The sequence below is a fragment of the Abramis brama genome, assembly GCF_963993115.1.
Source record: "Abramis brama genome assembly, chromosome: 22".
In the NCBI taxonomy this organism is placed as follows: Eukaryota; Metazoa; Chordata; class Actinopteri; order Cypriniformes; family Leuciscidae; genus Abramis; species Abramis brama.
In genome coordinates, this window is record NC_139984.1 from 2,598,581 (window position 1) to 2,621,344 (window position 22,764).

The window sequence follows — 22,764 nt, forward strand, 5'->3', positions numbered from 1 at the left end:
GGTCTGCGCCCCATATAGGACCTGTGTCCCGTCTGGCCCCTGCTCGAGTTTCCAGTTTCCGTGCGTGCTTGGCCCGTTTCAGGCTCGGCCATCATGTAGCGGTGGGCATATGTCGCAGGCTTCTGGGGCTCATGGCAGCAGCCTCTCCTGTGCTGCCCTTGGTCTCCTTCATATGAGACCATTCCTGTGGTGGATGAAACTCAGGGGCATCCGCCTTTCTTCATCTTGAAAAATGGTACGTTCTGGCAGAGCCCACCTCCAAAACACTGGCTCAGACAGGTAAGATCTAACATGTGCTATAATATGCAAAATTACACAATAAAGAAATAAATTTAAAACAAACAACAGCTCTCTATTATCTTTCAAAACATTAAGACGACACCATTCTCTCTACACAGACTTTAAACGCGAATCTGTGAGAAACGCTGATGGTGTTCGCATGCTTATTAAGAATTGGTTCTATAGTTATGTGCATTTGAATATATGTGCGTGGGTTTGTAATGTCCTTACAAACCAAGCCTACACAAAGTACTTGTCTTTCCTTATAAATTTTGATACAGAATTTTATTTTATTTTGTCACTTCGGGGTAAGTACGCGAAACTAATTTTCCCGACAACGCTTTATCTGGAGTGGTAAAGGGATCCTCCATAGGGAGAGACTAGTTGGCACTTCAGCACTGCGTTGTCATCGGGTCCAGGTGAAGGTCATTCGTCAGATCTGGATACGGCCTGGATCCGGCAGGCTGCGGGAAAACCTTGGGATAAACAAAGACACTAAAATTAGCGTAGATGCCATTCTTCTTATGATGTAACGAGTACATCAGGATTTATGGCAAGTGTTCCCGGTTCCGGCTGACCTAATCTATGCAGCCTAATATTGAATTATAGAAGTCTATAATGTGTTATGTGAATGCTAGGTCAAAGAGATGTGTCTAACTGAGAGAGTGTGTCTGCTTCCCGGACAATGTTAGGAAGACTGTTCCAAAGTTTTGGTGCTAAATAGGAAAAGGATCTACCGCCAGCAGTCGATTTTGATATTCTAGGTATTATTAACTGGCCAGAATTTTGAGATCGCAATAGACGTAAAGGACTATAATGCATTAAGAGCTCGCTCAAGTACCGCGGAGCTAAACCATTTAGTGCTTTGTAAGTAATCAGCAATATATGCGATGTTCAATAGGGAGCCAATGCAGTGTTGACAGAACAGGGCTAATATGGTCATACTTCCTGGTTCTGGTAAGAACTCGAGCTGCTGCGTTTTGGACCAGCTGTAGTTTGTTTATTAAGCGTGCAGGGCAACCACCCAGTAGAGCATTACAATAATCTAGCCTTGAGGTCATGAACGCATGAACTAATTGTTCCGCATTTGTCAATGAAAGCTTATGGCGTAATTTAGATATATTTTTAAGATGGAAAATGCGGTTTTACAGATACTAGACACGTGACTTTCAAATGAAAGATTGGTATCAAAGAGCACACCCAGGTTCCTAACCAACGACGAAGACTTAACAGAGCAGCCATCAAGTGTTAGACAGTATTCTAGGTTATTACGTGAGGAAGTTTTTTGTCCAATAATTAGAATCTCTGTTTTTTTTTTCAGAATTTAGTAGTAGGAAATTACTAGTCATCCAGTTTTTTATATCAACTATGCATTCCATTAATTTTGTGAATTGGTAAGTTTCGTTAGGTTTTGAAGAAATATACAGCTGAGTATCAGAAAGGGGTCGTTTGCGCTTCAGCCTGGTTGGTGCTCACGGAACAGGACGCAGAAATAAAAAAAACCCAAGGTCTAGCTCGGACCAAGGAGCAGGACGCCCATGCATCTTCTTCTTCTTCGTCAGTGGCAACGATGTACAGATTTTAAAGAATCAAAATACAAGGCATTGGCATAGGTATAGGACTGGTTAATTGATGTACCACACCTACCTAGGCCAGTGGCCAATGTCTTGTATTTTGATTCTTTAAAATCTGTACATCGTTGCCACTGACTGTTTGACTCTGAAGAAGACGCATGGGCGTCGAAACGTTAGTCGTTTTGCACCAATAAAAATGACTTAAAACGTTGTGTGCTCCGGTCCTGCTCCTTGGTCCTAGCTAGACCTTGGGTCTCCTCTTTTGATACAGCTGAGTATCGTCAGCATAACAGTGAAAACTAATTCCATGTTTCCTAATGATATCTCCTAAGGGTAGCATGTACAGAGTGAACAGCAACGGTCCTAGTACTGAGCCTTGTGGTACGCCATACTGAACTTGTGATCGATAAGACATCTGTTCATTTACTGCTACAAACTGATAACGGTCAGATAAGTATGATTTAAACCATGCTAGTGCAATTCCACTAAGATCGAGTAACACTAATAGAGAGATACAACCACGATCGGATGATAAGAGCAAATCATTTGTGACTCTAACGAGAGCAGTCTCGGTACTATGGTACGGTCTAAATCCGGACTGGAAATCCTCGCAGATATCATTTCTTTCTGAAAAGGAACATAGTTGTGAAGATACAGTTTTTTCTAATATCTTTGACAGAAAAGGTAGATTCGAGATCGGCCTGTAATTGACTAATTCTGTAGGATCAAGTTGTGGTTTTTTTAACAAGCGGTTTAATCATAGCCAGCTTAAAGTTTTTTGGTACGTATCCTAGAGACAAAGACGAATTAATGATAGTAAGAAGAGGATCTATGACCTCTGGAAGCATCTCTTTCAGTAGCTTAGTCGGTATAGGGTCTAACATACATGTTGTAGATTTAGATGATTTAACGAGTTTAGACAATTCTTCCTCTTCTATAGCAATGAATGAATCAAATATTTCCTCAGGGAGACTACAATGCACTGCCTGATGCGATACTGTAGTAGACGGTTGCATAGTTGTAATTTTGTCACTGATATTATCAATCTTATAAGTGAAGAAGTTCATAAAGTCATTACTACTGTGTTGCTTGGAAACTTCTGGGCTTGAAGCTTTCTTTTTCGTTAGTTTAGCCACTGTTTCAAATAAATACCTAGGGTTTTGTTTATTTTCTTCTAATAGGGTTGAAAAATAAGCAGATCTAGCAGCTTTTAAAGCCTCTCTGTAAGTAATCGAGCTCTCCTGCCATGAAATCCGAAATACCTCTAGTTTTGTTTTCTTCCAGTTGCGCTCCATTTTTGTGTGCTCGTTGTACCACGGCGTTGGACCTTATTTCTTTAATCTTCTTTAAGCGCAACGGAGCAACTGTGTCTAAAGTGCTGGAAAAGAGAGAGTTAGAATAACTTGTGTGTTTCGGAGCATGACACCATCGTTCTTCATTCAGAACTCCAGGTGTGCAAGGCTTGTTCATCACACCCAAACAGACCTGAGGCTGTAGTCACTGCCAAAGGGGCTTCAAACAAGTGCTGAGTTAACAGTCTGAATACTTGTGTTTTTCATTTCAGTTCTTTATTTTTAAGAAATTGTATGATCAAGGCACAATGACTATAAATGATTGATTTCTGCAGTGGCTTACATGCAGATGCTCTTCACTTGTTTGTAAGGTGGCCAACTAACTACCATATAAGAATGAATGTTTGTTGTGGACATTAAGTAATAGGTCTATCTTTTATTTTTACACATACAAGTAGAAATTAATCTCATGTGAGATTACATGGTTTTAATGCAAAAACAAATTTTAAACATCCAATCAATTGAAACACTGTCAGTTGTAAATTAAACAGTATTGTTATTATTAAATTGCAAATAATTTACATAATAAGATAACATTCATGATACATACATACATTCAAGTAATAGGCATGACATACTGTAAGAGAGCGTCTTAGAAATGTAAGGCACTTGACTGTAAAGGCACAACATCTGTCATCTGTTATAAATTACATGGCAAGGAAAAGATAAACCAATGTGCATTTGTCTTTCTGCCCCTTAAAGGCTGTCAGAAAACATGCTACATAAAAAACAATGTATTTAAATAATTAAAATAACCCTCATCAGTTGTCATTGTGAAGTCACCAGTCTGGAGCAATGTAGTTTAGGCACTTTAGCGCAACCTCAAAACCTAGAAAACAAGCCTAAAAACAGGATAAACACACAGAGAATAACACTATTAAAAGCAGAACCTTTCGAAGCATATCAACACTCATTTTAGCATTCTGTGTCCCTTGAATAACAACTGTAAAATTAAAAATGTATCACTGACCCATTACAAAATGCAGAGTTGTGAGAAAATGTTTGTGAACAATTGGAAAGGTCAGGATTTCTGCCTACAATAATCATCTGACCCCTATCATGCTATTTTAAAGGTTTCCTACAATAGGTTTATGTACATACATCCAATGTCAAAATACACTTTAATTTTCTCATAATTCACAATTCCACTGAAACCAACTGAGATCTATTTATTCTGAAATCCATAAAATTCGAATCGTCTCACCAACCATTTTCTACAACTCCAAATGAAGTGCTGATATTGTCAAATGTTTTGCATGAGTGTGTTTTCTCACCGCATTAGCTGGAAATGCTCGTAACATGACTGCGCTCAAGCCTTTGTAGAGAGCGCGAGCTCCTTCGTCCCGTAACAGTGTTCTCAGCACGTCTCCTAAACCCCGGTAACGCCCGTCTGTGGCTGTGGGACAGAGACCACAGGACAGTGTCCACATTTAAAGCTCTAATATTGGCACCCTTGGTGATTATGAGCAAACCGGACTTCAAAAATTCTTCCATTCAAAGTATTCGCAAAAATATAACCTTTAAATAAAGTCAAATTTATGTATGTATATTTAAGAAAATGTCTCACCAAAACGTAAAATAAAAGTTATATTAATGTTGCAATTGGTTAACAATTAACTAAATTCCATTATTGAGCAATTCTAAAAAAAATATGTTCAAAAAGGCATTCTTGCTAATTAATTAAGGGTAACATCATTTATTATTATGCATTTCTCTCTACACTCACCGCCACTTTATTAGGTACAGTACACCTGTTCATCTGCTGTTAATGCAAATATCTAATCAGCCAATCACGTGGCAGCGCCTCAATGCTTCAGGCATGTAGAGATGATGAGATGATCTGCTGGAGCTCAAACTGAGCATCAGAACGAGGAAGAAGAAGATTTCAGTGACTCTGAACGTGGCGTGTGTTGTACTCCAGAAACTGCTGATCTACTGGATTTTCACACACAATCTCTAGCTTACAGAGAATGGGCTGAAGAAGAGTAAATATCCAGTGATCTGCAGTTCTGTGGGAGGTCAGAGGTCAGAGGAGAACGGCCTGACTGGTTCCAGTGTAAGACAACAGAAACTGTTGTTAGATAAACAAAGCCTGTGTTTAGGGTATAAAGGAAATGCAATTTGGCCAAAGAAGAACTTTTACTTTATATAACTAATGTTAATTTAAAAGCAGCCTACTTCAGTGTAATATATTACCATATCTTTACGCTTAACACTGAGAATTATAATTATTGTTATGTGTCGATTGGGTGCGGATATGTAAATCAGAGAAAAAGGTTTATTTTTAGCAGTATCCGGTTGACGTTAGAACTGATCCGCATCTCTCTAACTGACAGCTGATACTCGCGTGATCCCCCACTGGTGCATGGCAATCGTTCTCCTAGATACTGCTTTTTACTTGACTTTATTTTCGTATGTGACCTTGAAGGAATCCAAAAGTAATCAGATTACAGTACTTCCATATTGTGGTGCTTGGATTACGTTACTGAATACATCATTTGTAACTGTAACAGAATACTTTTTTAAAGTGACCCTCCCAACTCTGACATTGACATATTCAGAAGAGATGTTTGTTGTGTACCGGTTTGATAGTTTGACTTCAGCACATCTGCAGGCAGAGCGATCAGCCAGTTTACCATGCCAGCAATCCCCCCCGCGAGAAGAACTCTGGACGTGCTGAGATGATGAACACTGGGGGAAATCTGAGAATATTAGTTATAAATCTAGACATTATTTATAGCCAGGACAACAAATTGACTCTTACCTCTCTCCATCAGGGGTCAGGTAGTGTTTTAAGAAGTCATATGTAAGAAAGTATATACCATTTGAGGGCACATCTAAATAAATCAAAAAGAGAAATATGTTAGTGTTTATCACAATCATCTTCATAAAATGCATAGCTGTGGTCCTTAAGGCAGATTAACAATTCCCTTACAATAATACGTTTATTCAAGTGTGCTTTTAGAATAATTCTTTTAAACTAAAAAATAAGAAAGTATACTTTCAGTCTATTTTGTATGTACTTCTCAGAAATATACTTAAAATTACGGTGTTATTACTTCACCTATACTGACAGAAAAGTATATTTGGCCTGTACTTGTACTCAATCTCTTGATCAGATATACGTAAAAGTATAATTGAGTATTCTAAGTATACTTGGCTTGTAGTTATGTTAACACTTTTGATCGAGTAGCCTATTAAATACTTTTTTCCACATAGTTTTAAAAAACTGTCTTATAAACTTACATGGTTTGGCATATAATAGATCTTTTTTATTGATTTATAAAGGCAACAGATATGTTTATAATTCTGAGTATGTGATTTTTTTTTGCGTAGGCTAGTCCACTGTTAGTGTGCAATGGAATTTACTTCAAATCTACTTAAAGTACAAGTAAAGGTATATTTCAAGTATAAAAATTAATACCTAAATAGGAACATAGTAGTATTCTTAATGCTCAAAAAATAAAATATAAATAGTAAACTATAATTATGATGTTAAGATAACTTACTTAAGTGTAACTTACAAGTACACTTGCAGTATTAAACTACTAAAATAGTAGTTTACAGAGAGTATACTTCAAAGTGTACTTTCATAAACTAAAAAATGTGCTACACGTATTTGAAAGTATAAGTATATCAGTATAAGTTTACTTGTGGTACAGACATGATATATTGTTTCTGCCTTAAATTATTACATTGTTTCTGACTTAAATTATTATATTGTTTAAATTAATACATTGTTAGCTAACTGTGTGATTTGTATATGTACATTTCTGAAATACATAACTAAGAAAGTCATCTCTGAAATCACTCTAAATTGTAATGTAGACTCATGCATTTTCTGTAAAGCTGCTGTGAAACGATGTGTATTGTGAAAAGCGCTATTCAAATAAATGTGAATTGAAGTTGTAAATTAGTTGTGTACTCAAAGTTTACTACTGTTAAGTATACTTGAAAAAAAGAGGGCCAATTTAGTCCCAATTAGTATTGAAATAGTACACTTACAAGTTTACAACTAGTACCTTGATATTAATATACGTACTAAATTAAAATGAACTTGAAGTATACTTTATTTTTTTGTAAGGGTTGCTGTTCTGATAAAATACACAACATAGTAACGGCTATGGCATGACACTGAGCAGCATCCATAGAGGACACCTGTTAATCTTAGTTTACAGGTCAGGGACTAAATGATGTCATCTGAAGAACACACACATACAGTGCAGTACAGTATACACACACCTCTGATTAGAGTAAGAACAGTGCCCTTGTAGACACCGCAAATTCCCTTTTCCTTATAAAGTCTGAGTCCACAATCCACTGGTCCAGTGTACTTCAGCTGACAGGCTGAGGACTGCGTCTACAACACACATGCAATCGTCAAATAAATACAAAATTTTACTTATTTCTATTCTTTCTTTTGAAGTTTAAAGGGATTTATAAATGTTCCCTCTTGTGACTAGGCCCAATGTGATTTCACAGACATTATGTAAATTTAACTATATTTACTGATCACGTTTCTGTAACGGTTTTGTTTGGTTTAGAATTTTGGCCCGTTTCCTTTAGTTCCTGTTTCCCCACTCTGTTTAGTTTCCTTGGTACTCATTATTACTCCCTAGTGTGTTTCAACAGTTACTCTTTGATTAATTGATTATGTACACCTGTTCCTCTATCTAGTTTCCTTTATTTGTATCATGTGTGTGTATGTATACTCCTGTGTTTTAGTCATTGTGTCACGGACAGATGATGATGATAATGATGATGAGGAGTAGAGGATCTTAAAAGTTTATTTAACAAAAACAAGATAGCATTATCCAAACATAACAGTAATCCAAACAGAAGAAGAGAGACATAACAGCGTGTATAACACAAACTGAAACAGAGGGCATTACTTACAGATGAACAACAGAACTAATGTGGGCAGGTGTACTCTAATCAATCAAACAATGAATTACCATGACAACCAGGGACAACATATGGAACACAGGAAACAAAGAGAAACAAACCAGTCCTTGAACATGACACCAAAACACAGACAAAACGCAACGCACTGCTTGTCGGTTCTCGTTCATGTGTGGTTTATGTCTAATTAATTAATTAATTAATTTTTTAGTTAAGTAATTAAGTTAATTCTAGTGTTTTCCAGAGTATTTGAGTTTAATAAAGGCTGTCTCCCTTTCGAACGGTGACTCGTATTGCGTCTGCAAGATGCGATGGGGAAAACTCCAATTCTCCAATTACTGAAGCCTTTTATAAAATAACACAGTGCTACTGCACAGCCATGCACTGATCTACATGCACGCTATTAGCTGGTCAGTGGGAACTGCACGAGCCTGTGGCGGAGTGGCGTAACGGCGCGAACCAATCGTTGCACAGCCCACCGATCGGAGCGCAGAGCCCGCCAGAAGGGGTGGGGCACCTGCCTATAAAAGCAGCTCATTTCGCAATATGGTTCAGATTTAATCTCCTTCAGCGACGATCTTCGGACTTCGCAGATAACTCCAGAGAGCCTTCCTCGCCGACGAAACAAGCGAGCAAGCTAACGAGCCAGCGAACTGCAGCAGCAGATTCAGCACGCTCTTCAAGCCAGCTGATCCAACGCGTGGTGAGCTGTCAAGCCGTTCAAGATGCTAACCCTGAAACAAATCCTCGCGCAAGTACACCCCGGTCCCCCGGTCACGCTTCTCCCTCAGGTCATCAAACGGATCAGGGAGGGCGGACACGTAGTCCTTCCAGTGGCCCCTCTCTGGCGGACCCAACCTTGGTTCCTCGAGCTGATTCAGCTGCTGACAGCAGCCCATGGCGATACCCCTGAGGAAAGACCTCCTTTCCCAGACGAACAGGACGATTTGGCACCTCCGTCCCAAACTATGGGCCCTCCATGTGTGGCCCCTCGACGCTTACAGGCTTCCCAGCGAGAGTCCTAAGCACCATTTGTGAGGCTAGAGCCCTGTCCACGAGACGCCCCTATGCCCTTAAGTGGTCCGTCTTCTCCAGCTGGTGCTCAGCCCGGAGCCAGGACCCTGCATTATGCGAAGTACCGCTGGTACTGTCATTTCTACAAGACCTACTGGATGCTATCGCTTCAGCTTACGCTTCAATGGGCCTTCAGTGCCCCATTAGCATCAGTGCACACTCCACCAGAGGCATGGCCTCCTCCTGGGCGTGGTCCAGTGCGGTGTCTATTGGCGATATATGTGCGGCAGCCGGCTGGTCCTCGCCGTCCACCTTCGCCAGATTTTATAACCTGGAAGTCCCTGCGCTACAGGCACATATCCTCTCTGTATAGTTGGAGCTGGCCTCTGAAAGAGCCCACCATTACTCTTAGAGGTTCCTACCAATCTCTGAACCCTCTTCAGGGCACGCATTAGCCCTCCGCCCTCGGGGCCATAGAACATGACGCTCGGCTTGAACATATCACGGCGTGAACGGATTGGTTCGATGTGATGTGAATACGAGTGACCGCTCGAAATGGAGCGACTCGGTTACTAAAGTAACCTAATTTTACAGTGTTTTGGTTCTCAAGAACAGTTTTTTTCTGTTATAGTCTTGTGCTTTTCTTAATGAAAGTCGAGTGAGTTATACAGTATTGTTGCTATAGTAAATTGGTTAGACTTCATTCATGAGTCTTTTTATTACCATAATAATGGTGTCCATACTATGGATACAGGTGTATTTATGACAGTAGTGTGTGTGTGTGTGTGTGTGTGTGTCACTGTGTGTGTGTGTGTGTGTGTGTGTGTGTGTGTGTGTGTGTGTGTGTGTGTGTGTGTGTGTGTGAGTGTGAGTGTGTGTCAGTAATGTGCCCTGCCTGAAGTAAACACTTGATTCTCTCTCCAGGAGCCACGATCACAGTGGTGAACACTCCTGCCAGCATCCCTGCCAAGCAGATCTGTGTGTACCTGACAGAGATAAAGCCACGAGAAACACATCTGTTCACCTGCTGCTGTCTTCAGCTACAGATGAACATACATGAGCTTTTATTAAGACTACAAATTGTACCTTCAGACACATCATGGAAACTGAGCGTGTTAAATGTGACATATTCAGCACAGACTTGACATCATTTTAAATGACAAACGCCCCGTGTCTCTGCTGTACTAACGTGATTGGTACGGTGGGGTCCCGTTGCAGAAGTTCCTTTCCCAGCCCAAAGCCAAAGAAATTCAGTGCCATCATCGGGGTGACACCAGCTAGCGGAGCGCCCATCCCTTTATACAGGCCCAATACCCCCTGCAGACAGCAAAACAGGGTAAAAGAAAGAGAAGTTTATGTGAGCAGGTTAGCAATATAAATATGTGCTTTTAAATTCACTTCTCATATTCTTTGTTGTTGACATCAAAGGTTGTGCATCCAGTCAAAGTATTTAATTGATATTTCACTTGTCATATGACACACTAAAGATTTATCCAGAGAGTTGTCATGACTGGAATAAATGTATTAATAATTACATTTATAGACCTTTTTCACTAATTCAGTGTTGGTTCTGGGAACGTAAAAAATGTCGTTAGAAGAACGTGTTTTAGAAGGTATGATGTTCCTCAAACGTTCTTTCAACTTAATTTTGATTAACAATTAAATATTCTAGGAATGTTGATTTGTAACATTCCAAGAACATAGAATTTCCTGAATGTTAAGAGAATGTTAAAGGTTAGTATGATGTTCCTGAAACATTCTTTCACTCAAACTCCTGCTGTGAACAAGCACTGAAAGACAGAGAAATAAGAACACAAACTACAACTTTCTTCAGACACAGTCTTAGATTAACTGAAGATAAAAGACATTAACTCTCTCAAGATCTGATTAAACAACTCCACAAACAGCATTACCAGCTTGACTTATTACTAACCAGACTGACTTGTCAGACGTCTACAGAAGCTCTTACTGAGAATTAACAGAGGTTTAGAAGTTGATGAATGACTGTTTCGTTTGACGTCACTATCATGGTGATCAGCGTTTGCTTTAGTTGGGCTATTGACCCTTGCCTTATGTTAAGTTGCTTTTTTCCAGCCTTTGCAGGTGTTTTCAGAAAACATTTCTGCACTGATATTGAGACCAACACTGAATATTTGGAGAACGTTCTTATAACAAAACTCTGTCAGTGTTGTTAGTTTCTCAGATGATCTGTCATCTGTCATGTAGTGGGACACTTTCTGTGTGCTAGTCCAAAAGCATGAGCTTACAGAAAGCTATTACCTCTTTGAAAACAGTCTTCCGGAGGCAGTCATATGTTCCTCTGTAGACAACACTTCCCTGAGTTTGCAGACGGACCTGTGGAAGCATGAATACTGAAGACATGACATAACTCGCAGCACTGTGAAGAAAGACACTTTTATCTGGAGGGAGTCTTGAGAACAATTTGAGATAAAGCGTCTAATAAAAACTGATACAGCCCTATGTCAGTAAAAGCTGGCGTTATCTGTGTTATTCGCTCTCTCTGTGTCTTTGGATAACATATCACTACTGTCACAAATGTGTGACTGTGTTTCTTCATCTGTCCTCGAAACATTAACCACTCTAAAACTGCTGAGCAATCATTTACTGAAGGAACTGAGAAGAGAAACCCAGTAAAATGCGTTCATGCACTATTCTTAATTCAGCTGAGTGAATTCTGTCATATAAACCAGAACTGAATTAATGTTGCACAATAATTGTGATCTATTCTGATCTTCTATTTACATATTACAGTAGCAGAATAGCACTATTATGCATTATTATGTTTGTCTAGATGAATGCCAAATGTATCACCCCAAAGCTCCTGCTAAATCATGTTAAAGCAGATAAAAATATGACTTTATAAATGACACCCTTGTCAATGTATGTTCCTCTTCATTGTGCTCTGTTACTTCATGAATCTTGCTATTCTTGGGCAAGTTTTACCTTGATAGTGTCCAGCGGGTGTCCAGCGAATACGAGACAGAGCCCACCCACCCCTCCAGCCACGAAGTTCCTCAGAGGAGAAACCCTTCTGTCGGGCTCGACGGCATCCATTATTACGACTATACTGCAGAATATAATATTCAATATTCCCCAAACTACTCCTCTGAGTGTCTGAGCGCTCTCTTCATTGATCATCTGCTATCAGAGGACTTCACCACTGTTTCCCTGAGCTTGCAGAACATCTTTCAACCTTTACACTTGCCTCCTCTAACGGCAATTGGTATGAATTGCACGTAGAATAAATAGAATAAAATATAATAAATTATCATTATTGTTATTAACCCGAAAGTGTGCTCCCTGTTCCCCCACTTTTTGAAAATGTCCCTCTTAATTTAGTGCTTTATTTTTGACTCGACACAAAGTTTTATTTTCCACCCAGCCAGATGTGTGTAAATTATAATGTACAGTCGCCATCCATACGCTATATAAAGCGCACCTTCTGTGAAGCGCACCGTGTTGATGAATGAGATTTCGCCGTTAAGTCAGAATTGTGAGATAAAAAGTCGCAATTACCTTTTTTATTTTTTATTCCATGGGAAAACAAGCTTCCATATCCACACGACGAAGCAGCGTAGACATAGACATAACATAAGTAAGTACAGTACCAGTCAAAAGTTTGGAAAATTACCATTTTTAATGTTTTTGAAAGAAGTCTCTTATGCTCATCAAGCCTGCAGTTAAAAAAAATAAAATAAAAATAAAAAAAACAGTAATATTATGAAATATTATTACAATTTAAAATAATGGTTCTCTTTTTTAATATATTTTAAAATGTAATTTATTTTTGTGATGCAAAGCTGAATTTTCATCAGCAAGTACTCCAGTCTTTGGTGTCTTATGATCCTTCAGAAATCATTCTAATATGATGATTTGATACTCAGTTATTATCAATGATGGAAACAGTTGTGCTGCTTAATATATTTTTTTGGAATACTTTTTTCAGGATTCATTGATGAGTAAAACGTTAACAGCATTTATTCATAAAAACAGCATTTATTCAAAATAAAAACATTTCTAACAATATAAATCGTTACCATCACCTTTTATCAATTTAACGCATCCTTGTTGAATTAAAGTACTAATTTCTTTTAAAAAAAATAGTTATTGTTCCCAAACTTTTGAACGGTAGTGTATATTGTTACAAAAGATTTCTATTCTAAATAAATACAGTTCTTTTTAACTTTTTATTCATCAAATAATCCTGAAAAAAGTATCTCAGGTTATAAAAAAAATATTAAGCAGCACAACTGTTTCCAACACTGATCATAAATCAGCATATTAGAATGATTTCTGAAGGATCATAAGACACCAAAGACTGGAGTACTTGCTGATGAAAATTCAGCTTTGCATCACAAAAATAAATTACATTTTAAAGTATATTAAAAAAGAGAACCATTATTTTAAATTGTAATTATATTTCATAATATTACTGTTTTTTTTTTTGTTTGTTTGTTTTTTTTTAACTGCAGGCTTGATGAGCATAAGAGACTTCTTTCAAAAACATTAAAAATAGTAATGTTTCCAAACTTTTGACTGGTACTGTAAGTAAAGTAAGTATTATGTCTGTGCTGTGCGCTGTTGTCCTGCAGATGGCGGCGGTGTGACGAGGATCAGCTTCCGCTCACTGTCATTCATCAGCAGAAGAAGAAGAAGAACCGGGAAACTGCTCTGGTAGAGCATCACTGACAGGTGGAAACCGTTTCAAACATCTTATCCTGTGTTGTTATTACTATCATTATTATTTACGGCATTTACTCAAACATATGTAATGTTAATGGTTTATATAATTTAATCTATTGGTCCTGATGTTAATATCGTAACGTATGTATTGCGTTTGTAACATCCAAAATGAGAGAGAAACAGTAACGTTACATGGATTTGTGTATTTATTTCCATTTGTATTTGTGTGTGTGTGTGTGTGTAGGGATCGATCGCTATGTCTCAGAGGAAGAAAGCGGTTTCAGCTTCTCAGAACAAAACTCAGAGAGTAAGAAATCACATTTACAATACAAACGTGTTAAATAAACAACATATTCTTGTTTTAAAACAGAAGAGTAAGTTAACTTAAATTCTGAATTTTGAGAGCTGCGTTGGTAAGAAGTTCACAACACATTGTCAATGATTGTGTGTGTGTGTGTGTGTGTAGCGCTCTCAGGCCACACTGAATGAGGATGAGGAGGAGGCGTCCTTCAGCCAGGTGACATCAACACAGGTCCAGAGAGCCCGAGAGAACTTCACATCTGACCAGCTCGACCGCAAGGTGCTTTAACTCTCTCCTTTTCTTCTGTGGGGCATGTGGAAGAGTTAGTCTGGCGATTAGAGAGTTAGTCTGGCGATTAGAGAGTTAGTGTGGCGATTAGAGAGTTAGTCTGGCGATTAAAGAGTTAGTGTGGCGATTAGAGAGTTAGTGTGGCGATTAGAGAGTTAGTGTGGCGATTAGAGAGTTAGTGTGGCGATTAAAGAGTTAGTCTGGCGATTAGAGAGTTAGTCTGGCGATTAAAGAGTTAGTGTGGCGATTAAAGAGTTAGTGTGGCGATTAGAGAGTTAGTGTGGCGATTAGAGAGTTAGTCTGGCGATTAAAGAGTTAGTGTGGCGATTAAAGAGTTAGTGTGGCGATTAAAGAGTTAGTGTGGCGATTAGAGAGTTAGTGTGGCGATTAGAGAGTTAGTCTGGCGATTAAAGAGTTAGTGTGGCGATTAGAGAGTTAGTGTGGCGATTAGAGAGTTAGTCTGGCGATTAAAGAGTTAGTCTGGCGATTAGAGAGTTAGTCTGGCGATTAGAGAGTTAGTCTGGCGATTAAAGAGTTAGTCTGGCGATTAAAGAGTTAGTGTGGCGATTAGAGAGTTAGTCTGGCGATTAGAGAGTTAGTGTGGCGATTAAAGAGTTAGTCTGGCGATTAAAGAGTTAGTCTGGCGATTAAAGAGTTAGTCTGGCGATTAGAGAGTTAGTCTGGCGATTAAAGAGTTAGTCTGGCGATTAAAGAGTTAGTGTGGCGATTAGAGAGTTAGTCTGGCGATTAGAGAGTTAGTCTGGCGATTAGAGAGTTAGTGTGGCGATTAGAGAGTTAGTGTGGCGATTAAAGAGTTAGTCTGGCGATTAGAGAGTTAGTCTGGCGATTAAAGAGTTAGTGTGGCGATTAGAGAGTTAGTGTGGCGATTAGAGAGTTAGTCTGGCGATTAAAGAGTTAGTCTGGCGATTAAAGAGTTAGTGTGGCGATTAGAGAGTTAGTGTGGCGATTAGAGAGTTAGTGTGGCGATTAGAGAGTTAGTGTGGCGATTAAAGAGTTAGTCTGGCGATTAAAGAGTTAGTGTGGCGATTAGAGAGTTAGTCTGGCGATTAGAGAGTTAGTGTGGCGATTAGAGAGTTAGTGTGGCGATTAGAGAGTTAGTGTGGCGATTAGAGAGTTAGTGTGGCGATTAAAGAGTTAGTCTGGCGATTAAAGAGTTAGTGTGGCGATTAGAGAGTTAGTGTGGCGATTAGAGAGTTAGTCTGGCGATTAAAGAGTTAGTGTGGCGATTAGAGAGTTAGTGTGGCGATTAGAGAGTTAGTGTGGCGATTAGAGAGTTAGTCTGGCGATTAGAGAGTTAGTGTGGCGATTAAAGAGTTAGTCTGGCGATTAGAGAGTTAGTGTGGCGATTAGAGAGTTAGTGTGGCGATTAGAGAGTTAGTCTGGCGATTAGAGAGTTAGTGTGGCGATTAAAGAGTTAGTCTGGCGATTAGAGAGTTAGTGTGGCGATTAGAGAGTTAGTGTGGCGATTAAAGAGTTAGTCTGGCGATTAGAGAGTTAGTCTGGCGATTAGAGAGTTAGTGTGGCGATTAGAGAGTTAGTGTGGCGATTAGAGAGTTAGTCTGGCGATTAGAGAGTTAGTGTGGCGATTAGAGAGTTAGTGTGGCGATTAAAGAGTTAGTCTGGCGATTAGAGAGTTAGTCTGGCGATTAGAGAGTGACTGTGAATTACAGCTGGTTCTTCACTGATGAAGATGAACATGACTTCAGCTGAGCTTCAATAGACACTGAACATCCCAAACTCAAACATCTCGAATGCTCCAAGAAAGCAAAACTGAAGTTTTCCAGCTTTTAGTATGAATAGGCTATGTTGGCTTAATATGAATAAGTATGCTTGCTTATCTTTATGCTAGTGTGCTCCAGAACAATGACAAGCTTCACGTATACTGGATATATGCTCTCAGATCTACAGTCTCTCTCGTCCACCAATGAGGATCTTGATCTTTCGGCTCTTCAGATTTTCTGTCTAATCAGATGCTCTCTTCTGCTGTAAAGCAGCTCTAAGAAAACAATAGTAATCATTATTTAGTTGAAATGAGTGATAGTTCAGTTCAATAACTGTGTAAAGTTCATCAGCTCAGTGCTCGTCCAACAGTGCCAGTGCCGTCAGATCAATGATATTGATGAATATTAAGTTTCTCCAACTAAGCAAGCCAAAATGTGATATAAATGTTGATCAGTAATAGTTATATCTGATGTTTCTCTGCTCTGGTGCCAAGGTGGCGGAGGTGGTCCAGTTCATCCTGATTAAAGACCAGAAGAAGATCCCCATTCGGAGAGCAGGTGTGTCTCCTGCAGTCAGTGTCTATATCACAGTTCTGCTTTACAGAGAATCATGATTCATTAGAGAAATATTGTATTAAAATGTAATACATATTCATTGTTTTCTGTCTTCTGACTGATTTCTGCAGACATCGGCAAACATGTGATAAAGGACTACAAACTCCTCTACACTGACATCATGAACCGAGTGTGTCGCACATTTGAGCAGGTACTGTGTGTGTGTGTGTGTGTGTGTGTGTGTGTGTGTGTGTGTGTGTGTGTGTGTGTGTGTGTGTGAGAGATGCAGGTGTTGAACACCTCGACTGAAGGGCCTTTATAGTGTGAATATGAGCAGAGCTCAACTCGTGTGTGTGTGTGTGTCATTCATGAATCTTTTTATTACCATAATAATGGTGTCCATACTATGGATACAGGTGTATTTATGACAGGGGTGTGTGTGTGTGTGTGTGTGTGTATGACAGGTGTTTGGACTAAAGCTGGTGGAGACTGATCCCAAAAATCACATTTATATCCTGATCAATAAGCTGGATCCCATTCAAGGAGAGCCTGTGCGTATGTAAGTTACACACACACACACACACACACACACACACACTCTGGATAAGCACTACTATAACACGCTTCCATGTACAAGTATGTATTAGTCAAAAGAAAACAATATGCAGTGCTTTCAAAGGCTTCCATAAAATGCAGATAGAAAGTCAGTAAAATAGCACAAGTGAAGTATTTGAGCATATAGCATTAGCCAGAGTCTGAGGAGACCTGTGCATGACAGCGCTGGACTAAACACTGGAAAGTTTGTCCTTTGCGAACACAAGACAAGGTTGTCATAATGATCCCCGTTCACACGGATCTGCAAACACAACTGAACACACTGTGTTATTGATGACAGGCCAGGAGTCGGCCATGTCACTTTTTAAAGAAACACGCCTATAGACTCGTGTGTGTGTGTGTGTGTGTGTGTGTGTGTGTGTGTGTGTGTGTGTGTGTGTGATGTGCGTGATGTCACTGTTTTCACAGACTCGTGTTGTAGTTTACATGGAGACGATAACTGTATCGCTTTCAGAAGTGTGTGTTTTCAGGCCCTCAGACGCTGCTGTCGTGTAAACGAGCGGCTGAAACGCTCCCTCATTAGTGCTGTGTCTGAGATCAGTGCAGACTTCTGCGCTTCTGTAGTAATGCACTTCTACTTACACATTACTGGATTTTGTCAGTCTGGGTTTAAGTCGAGGCACCTTTATTTGTTTTTGTTTTTTTTGTTTTATGTTCATTTTTACAATCAACATACATATTCACATTCACAACACAACCAACAACACAACATACATGCGGACATACATTGTGCTTTTACATCGTGTGTATAAAGAGAAAGAGAAAGAATAGCATCAGCAGATCAAAGGCAAAACCTGACGCCAGCATCAGTTCGTCCAGTTCCAGTTATAACTGGTTTTGGAGATGACAGTGAGCTTAGGCCCAGAGCCCCTGAAATGAAGTCTTATTTTTCCCAAACTCAGGAACTGTAACACACACTGTTTAACAGAAGGGGGGAAGCCTTGCCAGCAGAGAAGGGAAAGGCTATACAGTCCAACTCACCTTCTGACAGTGTGTTTTTCACACACAATACCAAAGATGGCAGTTAAAGGATGTGCACAAACATCTTTACTGAATATTCTAGAATAAGACACAAAAATCTGAGACCAAAAAGCACCCAGAAGACATGAGCTAAGCTAGCAGGGGACCGCTTGCATCTTGTACAGCTCAACAGAGGAACATCTTTGAGTCGCCTTTATTTCTCCAGTGCTTTATATGATACTGAATGTGTCAAAGCAGCTTTACAGAGATGACAGGAAAATGATGATTCAGTGATGAACAGTTCAGTCGTTCTTCAGTGTTGATTCAGTTCACTAGCTGTGTAAAGTCCATCAATAATAAAATGAGTTAATTTCAGCTGTACAGCAGCTCTGGAGAAGCAGTGATGTCATCATCCGCTCAGTATAATAGAGTCAGTGCCGTCAGATCAGTGATATTGATGATGAATATGAAGTTTAACATCAGTGTGGCGTGTGCCCTTTATCGCTCAGGCCTGTCTCGCACACATTGTGTGAGCAATAATGGGAATGTGACGATTCTGACGAACTTTGTTGCCATGATAATGTTTTGGATATGATGGAGTGTTTGTGAGACACACAGTATCCAGCTGTTCCTCTGTCCACACAGGCGTCCTCTAACCCCGAAGAAGGGGCTGCTGTTCGTCATCCTCAGTGTCGTCTTCATGAAGGGTGGTGTCATCAAAGAGAGTGAGTGCTTCATCATCACACACACACACACACACCCCTGCTGATCTCTTTCTGATGTGTGTGTTCATGTGTTTTCATGAACGCTGCAGATCTGGTGTGGAATACACTCAAGAAGCTGCGCGTGGATCCAGGGTTGGTGGACAAGATCCTTCTGGAAAAACTCATTTTACTGATTAGCTGTTTTTCTTTTTTAATGAATCACGGGTGTGTCCTCGCAGGGAGAAGCACGACGAGTTTGGTGATGTGAAGAAGGTGGTCACAGATGAGTTTGTACGGCAGAAGTAAGTGAACGTGTCTTTCTGCGACAAAATGATTGGCTTTCTTTAAATGGTGTGTGTTTCCCAAGCCCTCACTTTCAATACTCATTAGCCGTGCTTCCACTGTTCCTCCGGGGACATCCGGGCCTCATCCGGGCCTATCCTAACTTCAGCGTTTAAGACATTTTAAACAATTTTCAGCTCAAAACTCACTTTCAGACCCCAGCGAGTGTTTAAAATAACTTCCTTGCGATCCGATGGGGATTCTGATCAGTATGAGAGAGAAATTACAGTGATAATCAGAGATTACAGTAACAGAGAGTGTTTAGGCTTTACAGCAGCTCTAGAATAAAGTTATTGTCCAGCTAAAGTTAGTTTTGATTGATTGATTCACTTCCGTTGCAACGATCATTAGTTATTAACTTAGGGGCCGCTAACACACACCGTTCTAACAGAAAACACTCAGCGCGCTCCGGTCCGCTCATCCGCACAACAACAGTGCCTGGGGCTCGAGAACACACTCCCTGAAACACACAGGTTGTGTGTTTGAGTCCCAGGTTAGGTGGTGTGTTCAGAGCCGCTGTTCCTCAGACCATGAACAGCTGGTTTATATCACACCATAGACAATAAAGGGTCCAGCAGAATGAAGACAGAAACAGATTCATGATCTTCATCAGAGGACTCCTGACATGTGTCTGACTATAACCATAGTGGCGTTCAGCAACTGTTCAAGAGGGACTGCTAATGAAATACTTTAGTCAGAGCCTAGTGGGTGATGGTCACACACTCTGTCATCATTTACTCTCCCTCAAGTTGTTTCAAACCTGTACTTTCACAAAAGAAGATGTTTAGAAGAATGTCAGTAAGCAGACAGCTGATGGACCCCATAGGATGAAAAAGAAATACTATGGAAGTCAATTACATTACATTCTTCAAAACATCTTCTGTGTTCAGCAGAAGAAGAAACTCATACAGGTTTGGAGCAACTTGAGGGAGAGTAAATGATGACAGTTTTCATTTCTAACTCTTCCTTTAAAGCCCTTTGCTGACAACACAAGGGCTGAAGGCTGTTAACATGAGCGAAGCCTCTTGATCTTCATGTCGCGTGTCTCCTGTGCTTCAGGTATCTGGAGTATGTGAAGATTCCTCACACGGAGCCGGTGGAGTTTGAGTTTCGCTGGGGTCTGCGGGCGGAGAAGGAGGTGTCCAAACTCAAGATGCTGGAGTTCGTTGGAGAGGTCCGTTCAGGTTTACTAATGTTACATTCATGTGTTTACATAATATATGTGTGTATAATTATTGTATGTACATATTGTATATGTATGGAAGCCCTGAACCTCAACGTAAAAAAAAAGAAAATCTGTGAACAAAATAATCTAACATTAGTTAAACGTAACGAGTACATCTCGAATCTCGAAATAATTTGACTTTATTCTCGAAATTTTCTCTGATTTTTGATTTTTTTTTTTTTACGTTGCGGTTCAGGGCTTCCATACATATGCATACCTATTTAAGAAATATTTGCATGTATATACTGTATATATATTTATACATAATTTATATTATATATAAATATTTTAAATATGAATAAAAAAAAATCTTAAACAAAATATTTATACATAGTACACCCAAATTATTGTAAACACAAATCGCTTGTATTTGCGATGCGATTAATCATTGCCCAGCACTAAAATATATATAATATATAAACTTAACCCTAATATTACCACTCTGCCTTGTACTAAATTACATTTGAATGGCACTGACCTCTCTTTTTCAAATGTCTTTTCCCAACCTTGTTACACTTTGGTCTTTTCACCCGTGTTGTGTTTGCATCCGTGATCATAGTCGGCTAATAAACAGACATGGCTCTGCACAGGCTCTTTAAAACAAGCTGTATTTCTGTTACTGATGTACGGCCCTGACATGTTACCCTTAAAATGACTGTTGAACAGCCGAGGTGATTTATGCATGAGTGTAATGCCTTTCGGTTGAACACATGTATCTGAATGATGTGTGTGTGTGTGTGTGTGCTCCGGCAGCTGTTTGAGCAGGATCCTCAGAGCTGGACTCAGCAGTTCAGAGAGGCCAGCACTCAGAGCACTGTGGACACCAGCAGCCAGAGGACATCATCATAGCTCTGCTTTCACACTCACACACAACCCTTATGTGCACTGCTTTCATTCTTACATTTCTTTGTATTTTGTAAACAAATAAAGTTATTTTCCAATTCTCTCATCTACTGCGTTCAGTGTCTGGTGTGGTTTACGCCACACACTCCAAGTGTGAGTCTGCAGTGTGGCCAGAAGTGAAGAAACACACCTTTATAATCAACAGCTTATTCCAGCCGTTTCACAGATCAGTGCATCAAAATAAACCGACAGTTTTGCTGACATAAGTCAGTTTACATGACTTTGCAATATTTATAAAATGTTAAAATAGTAATAATGCAAAATGAATACACTTAAATGTGTGCAGTGTATGTAAGGAATTGAAAAGCTGTGACATGGAGTGGATAAATCCTGTAGAAAGATGAAGGAAATCAGCAATAGCTTTCTCTAGAGTGAGCTTTTCATCTTTGCTTTTGAGAACACATATGCATTGGCTTCAATTTATATGTAAATGTATTTATTTGAAATATCCTAGTTATTTTCAACAATATTTTTGAACAAAACAAAAAACAATCGGTAAAAGAGCTTTTATGTTTAAAGGCCCAATAGACTGGAATAATTCAATTATTACATCATTTTGGATGTTTAAACAAACTCTCATTTTGCGTCGGACTGTACATGCTATCATTGAAGGTGACACTTTATTTTTATATTGGATGTTATTTATAATTAGATTGATACAGATACTTTGTTGTACATTTATTAGTTGTTGTTATTTCAACTTTGTGGTGTTATTTCTCAATGTTTGTGGTTTGTTGTTTGTCGATGTATTGTTAATTTGTTTTGTGTTTTTGATATAGTGACTGTTACACGCTGTGTGGTGTACAGGACTCCCTGGAGAACGAGATGGTTCATCTCAAGGGGTTCATCCTAATAAATCACACGTTTACAGTATCTACAATCTGCAGATGTACAGTAGAGTTCTGGTAATGAAGTTATGAGATGTATCTTGTGATGGGATCATAGAAATACTCCAGAAAAGACTTGTTTAGTGGCAGTGGCATAACTAGAACTTGTTTTCTTGCGTTCAGTTCTGCTATATGGAGGGATAAGCAGTGTTTATTCTCTTCATGTATGTGTGAGAGCAGGACCACAGGCGCTAAGTGTAGTTCAGTACACAGACATGAGGCAGGGGTTAGTTTGAGCACTGAGTGTTTCTTCAACTGATTTGGACATGCAGCTCAGCTTATATTGATAGAGATGATGGGTTTACATTATACGTGTGTGCGGATTTCTGGAATGGACGCACACAGTTATTGATAAACAACAACACAAACACTAGTGATGGGTCGTTCGCGAATGAGCCGGATCTAAGAGCCGGCTCT

General features: G+C 39.4%; 2 protein-coding genes across 2 annotated transcripts; one reads left to right on the plus strand and one right to left on the minus strand.

Moving 5' to 3' along the window:
* Positions 1-3,612: 3,612 nt before the first annotated feature.
* LOC311073592 (mitochondrial carnitine/acylcarnitine carrier protein-like) lies at positions 3,613-12,325 on the minus strand. The gene is made up of 9 exons (XM_084099449.1): positions 12,086-12,325; positions 11,402-11,476; positions 10,311-10,438; positions 10,017-10,107; positions 7,448-7,565; positions 5,970-6,042; positions 5,787-5,896; positions 4,480-4,601; positions 3,613-4,047 (listed from the first exon to the last, which is right to left on the minus strand). The coding sequence occupies exons 1-9, from the start codon at positions 12,278-12,280 to the stop codon at positions 3,985-3,987; spliced, it is 975 nt and encodes a 324-aa protein (XP_083955575.1). The 5' UTR covers positions 12,281-12,325; the 3' UTR covers positions 3,613-3,984.
* A 1,419-nt stretch (positions 12,326-13,744) lies between these two features.
* ndnl2 (necdin-like 2) lies at positions 13,745-21,506 on the plus strand. Its single transcript, XM_084099710.1, has 11 exons — positions 13,745-13,834; positions 14,070-14,132; positions 14,292-14,405; positions 16,651-16,714; positions 16,843-16,922; positions 17,176-17,270; positions 18,932-19,011; positions 19,101-19,143; positions 19,230-19,292; positions 20,392-20,506; positions 21,311-21,506. Exons 2-11 carry the CDS (start codon positions 14,082-14,084, stop codon positions 21,404-21,406), a joined length of 801 nt encoding a protein of 266 aa, XP_083955836.1. The 5' UTR covers positions 13,745-13,834; positions 14,070-14,081; the 3' UTR covers positions 21,407-21,506.
* The last annotated feature ends 1,258 nt before the right edge of the window (positions 21,507-22,764 follow it).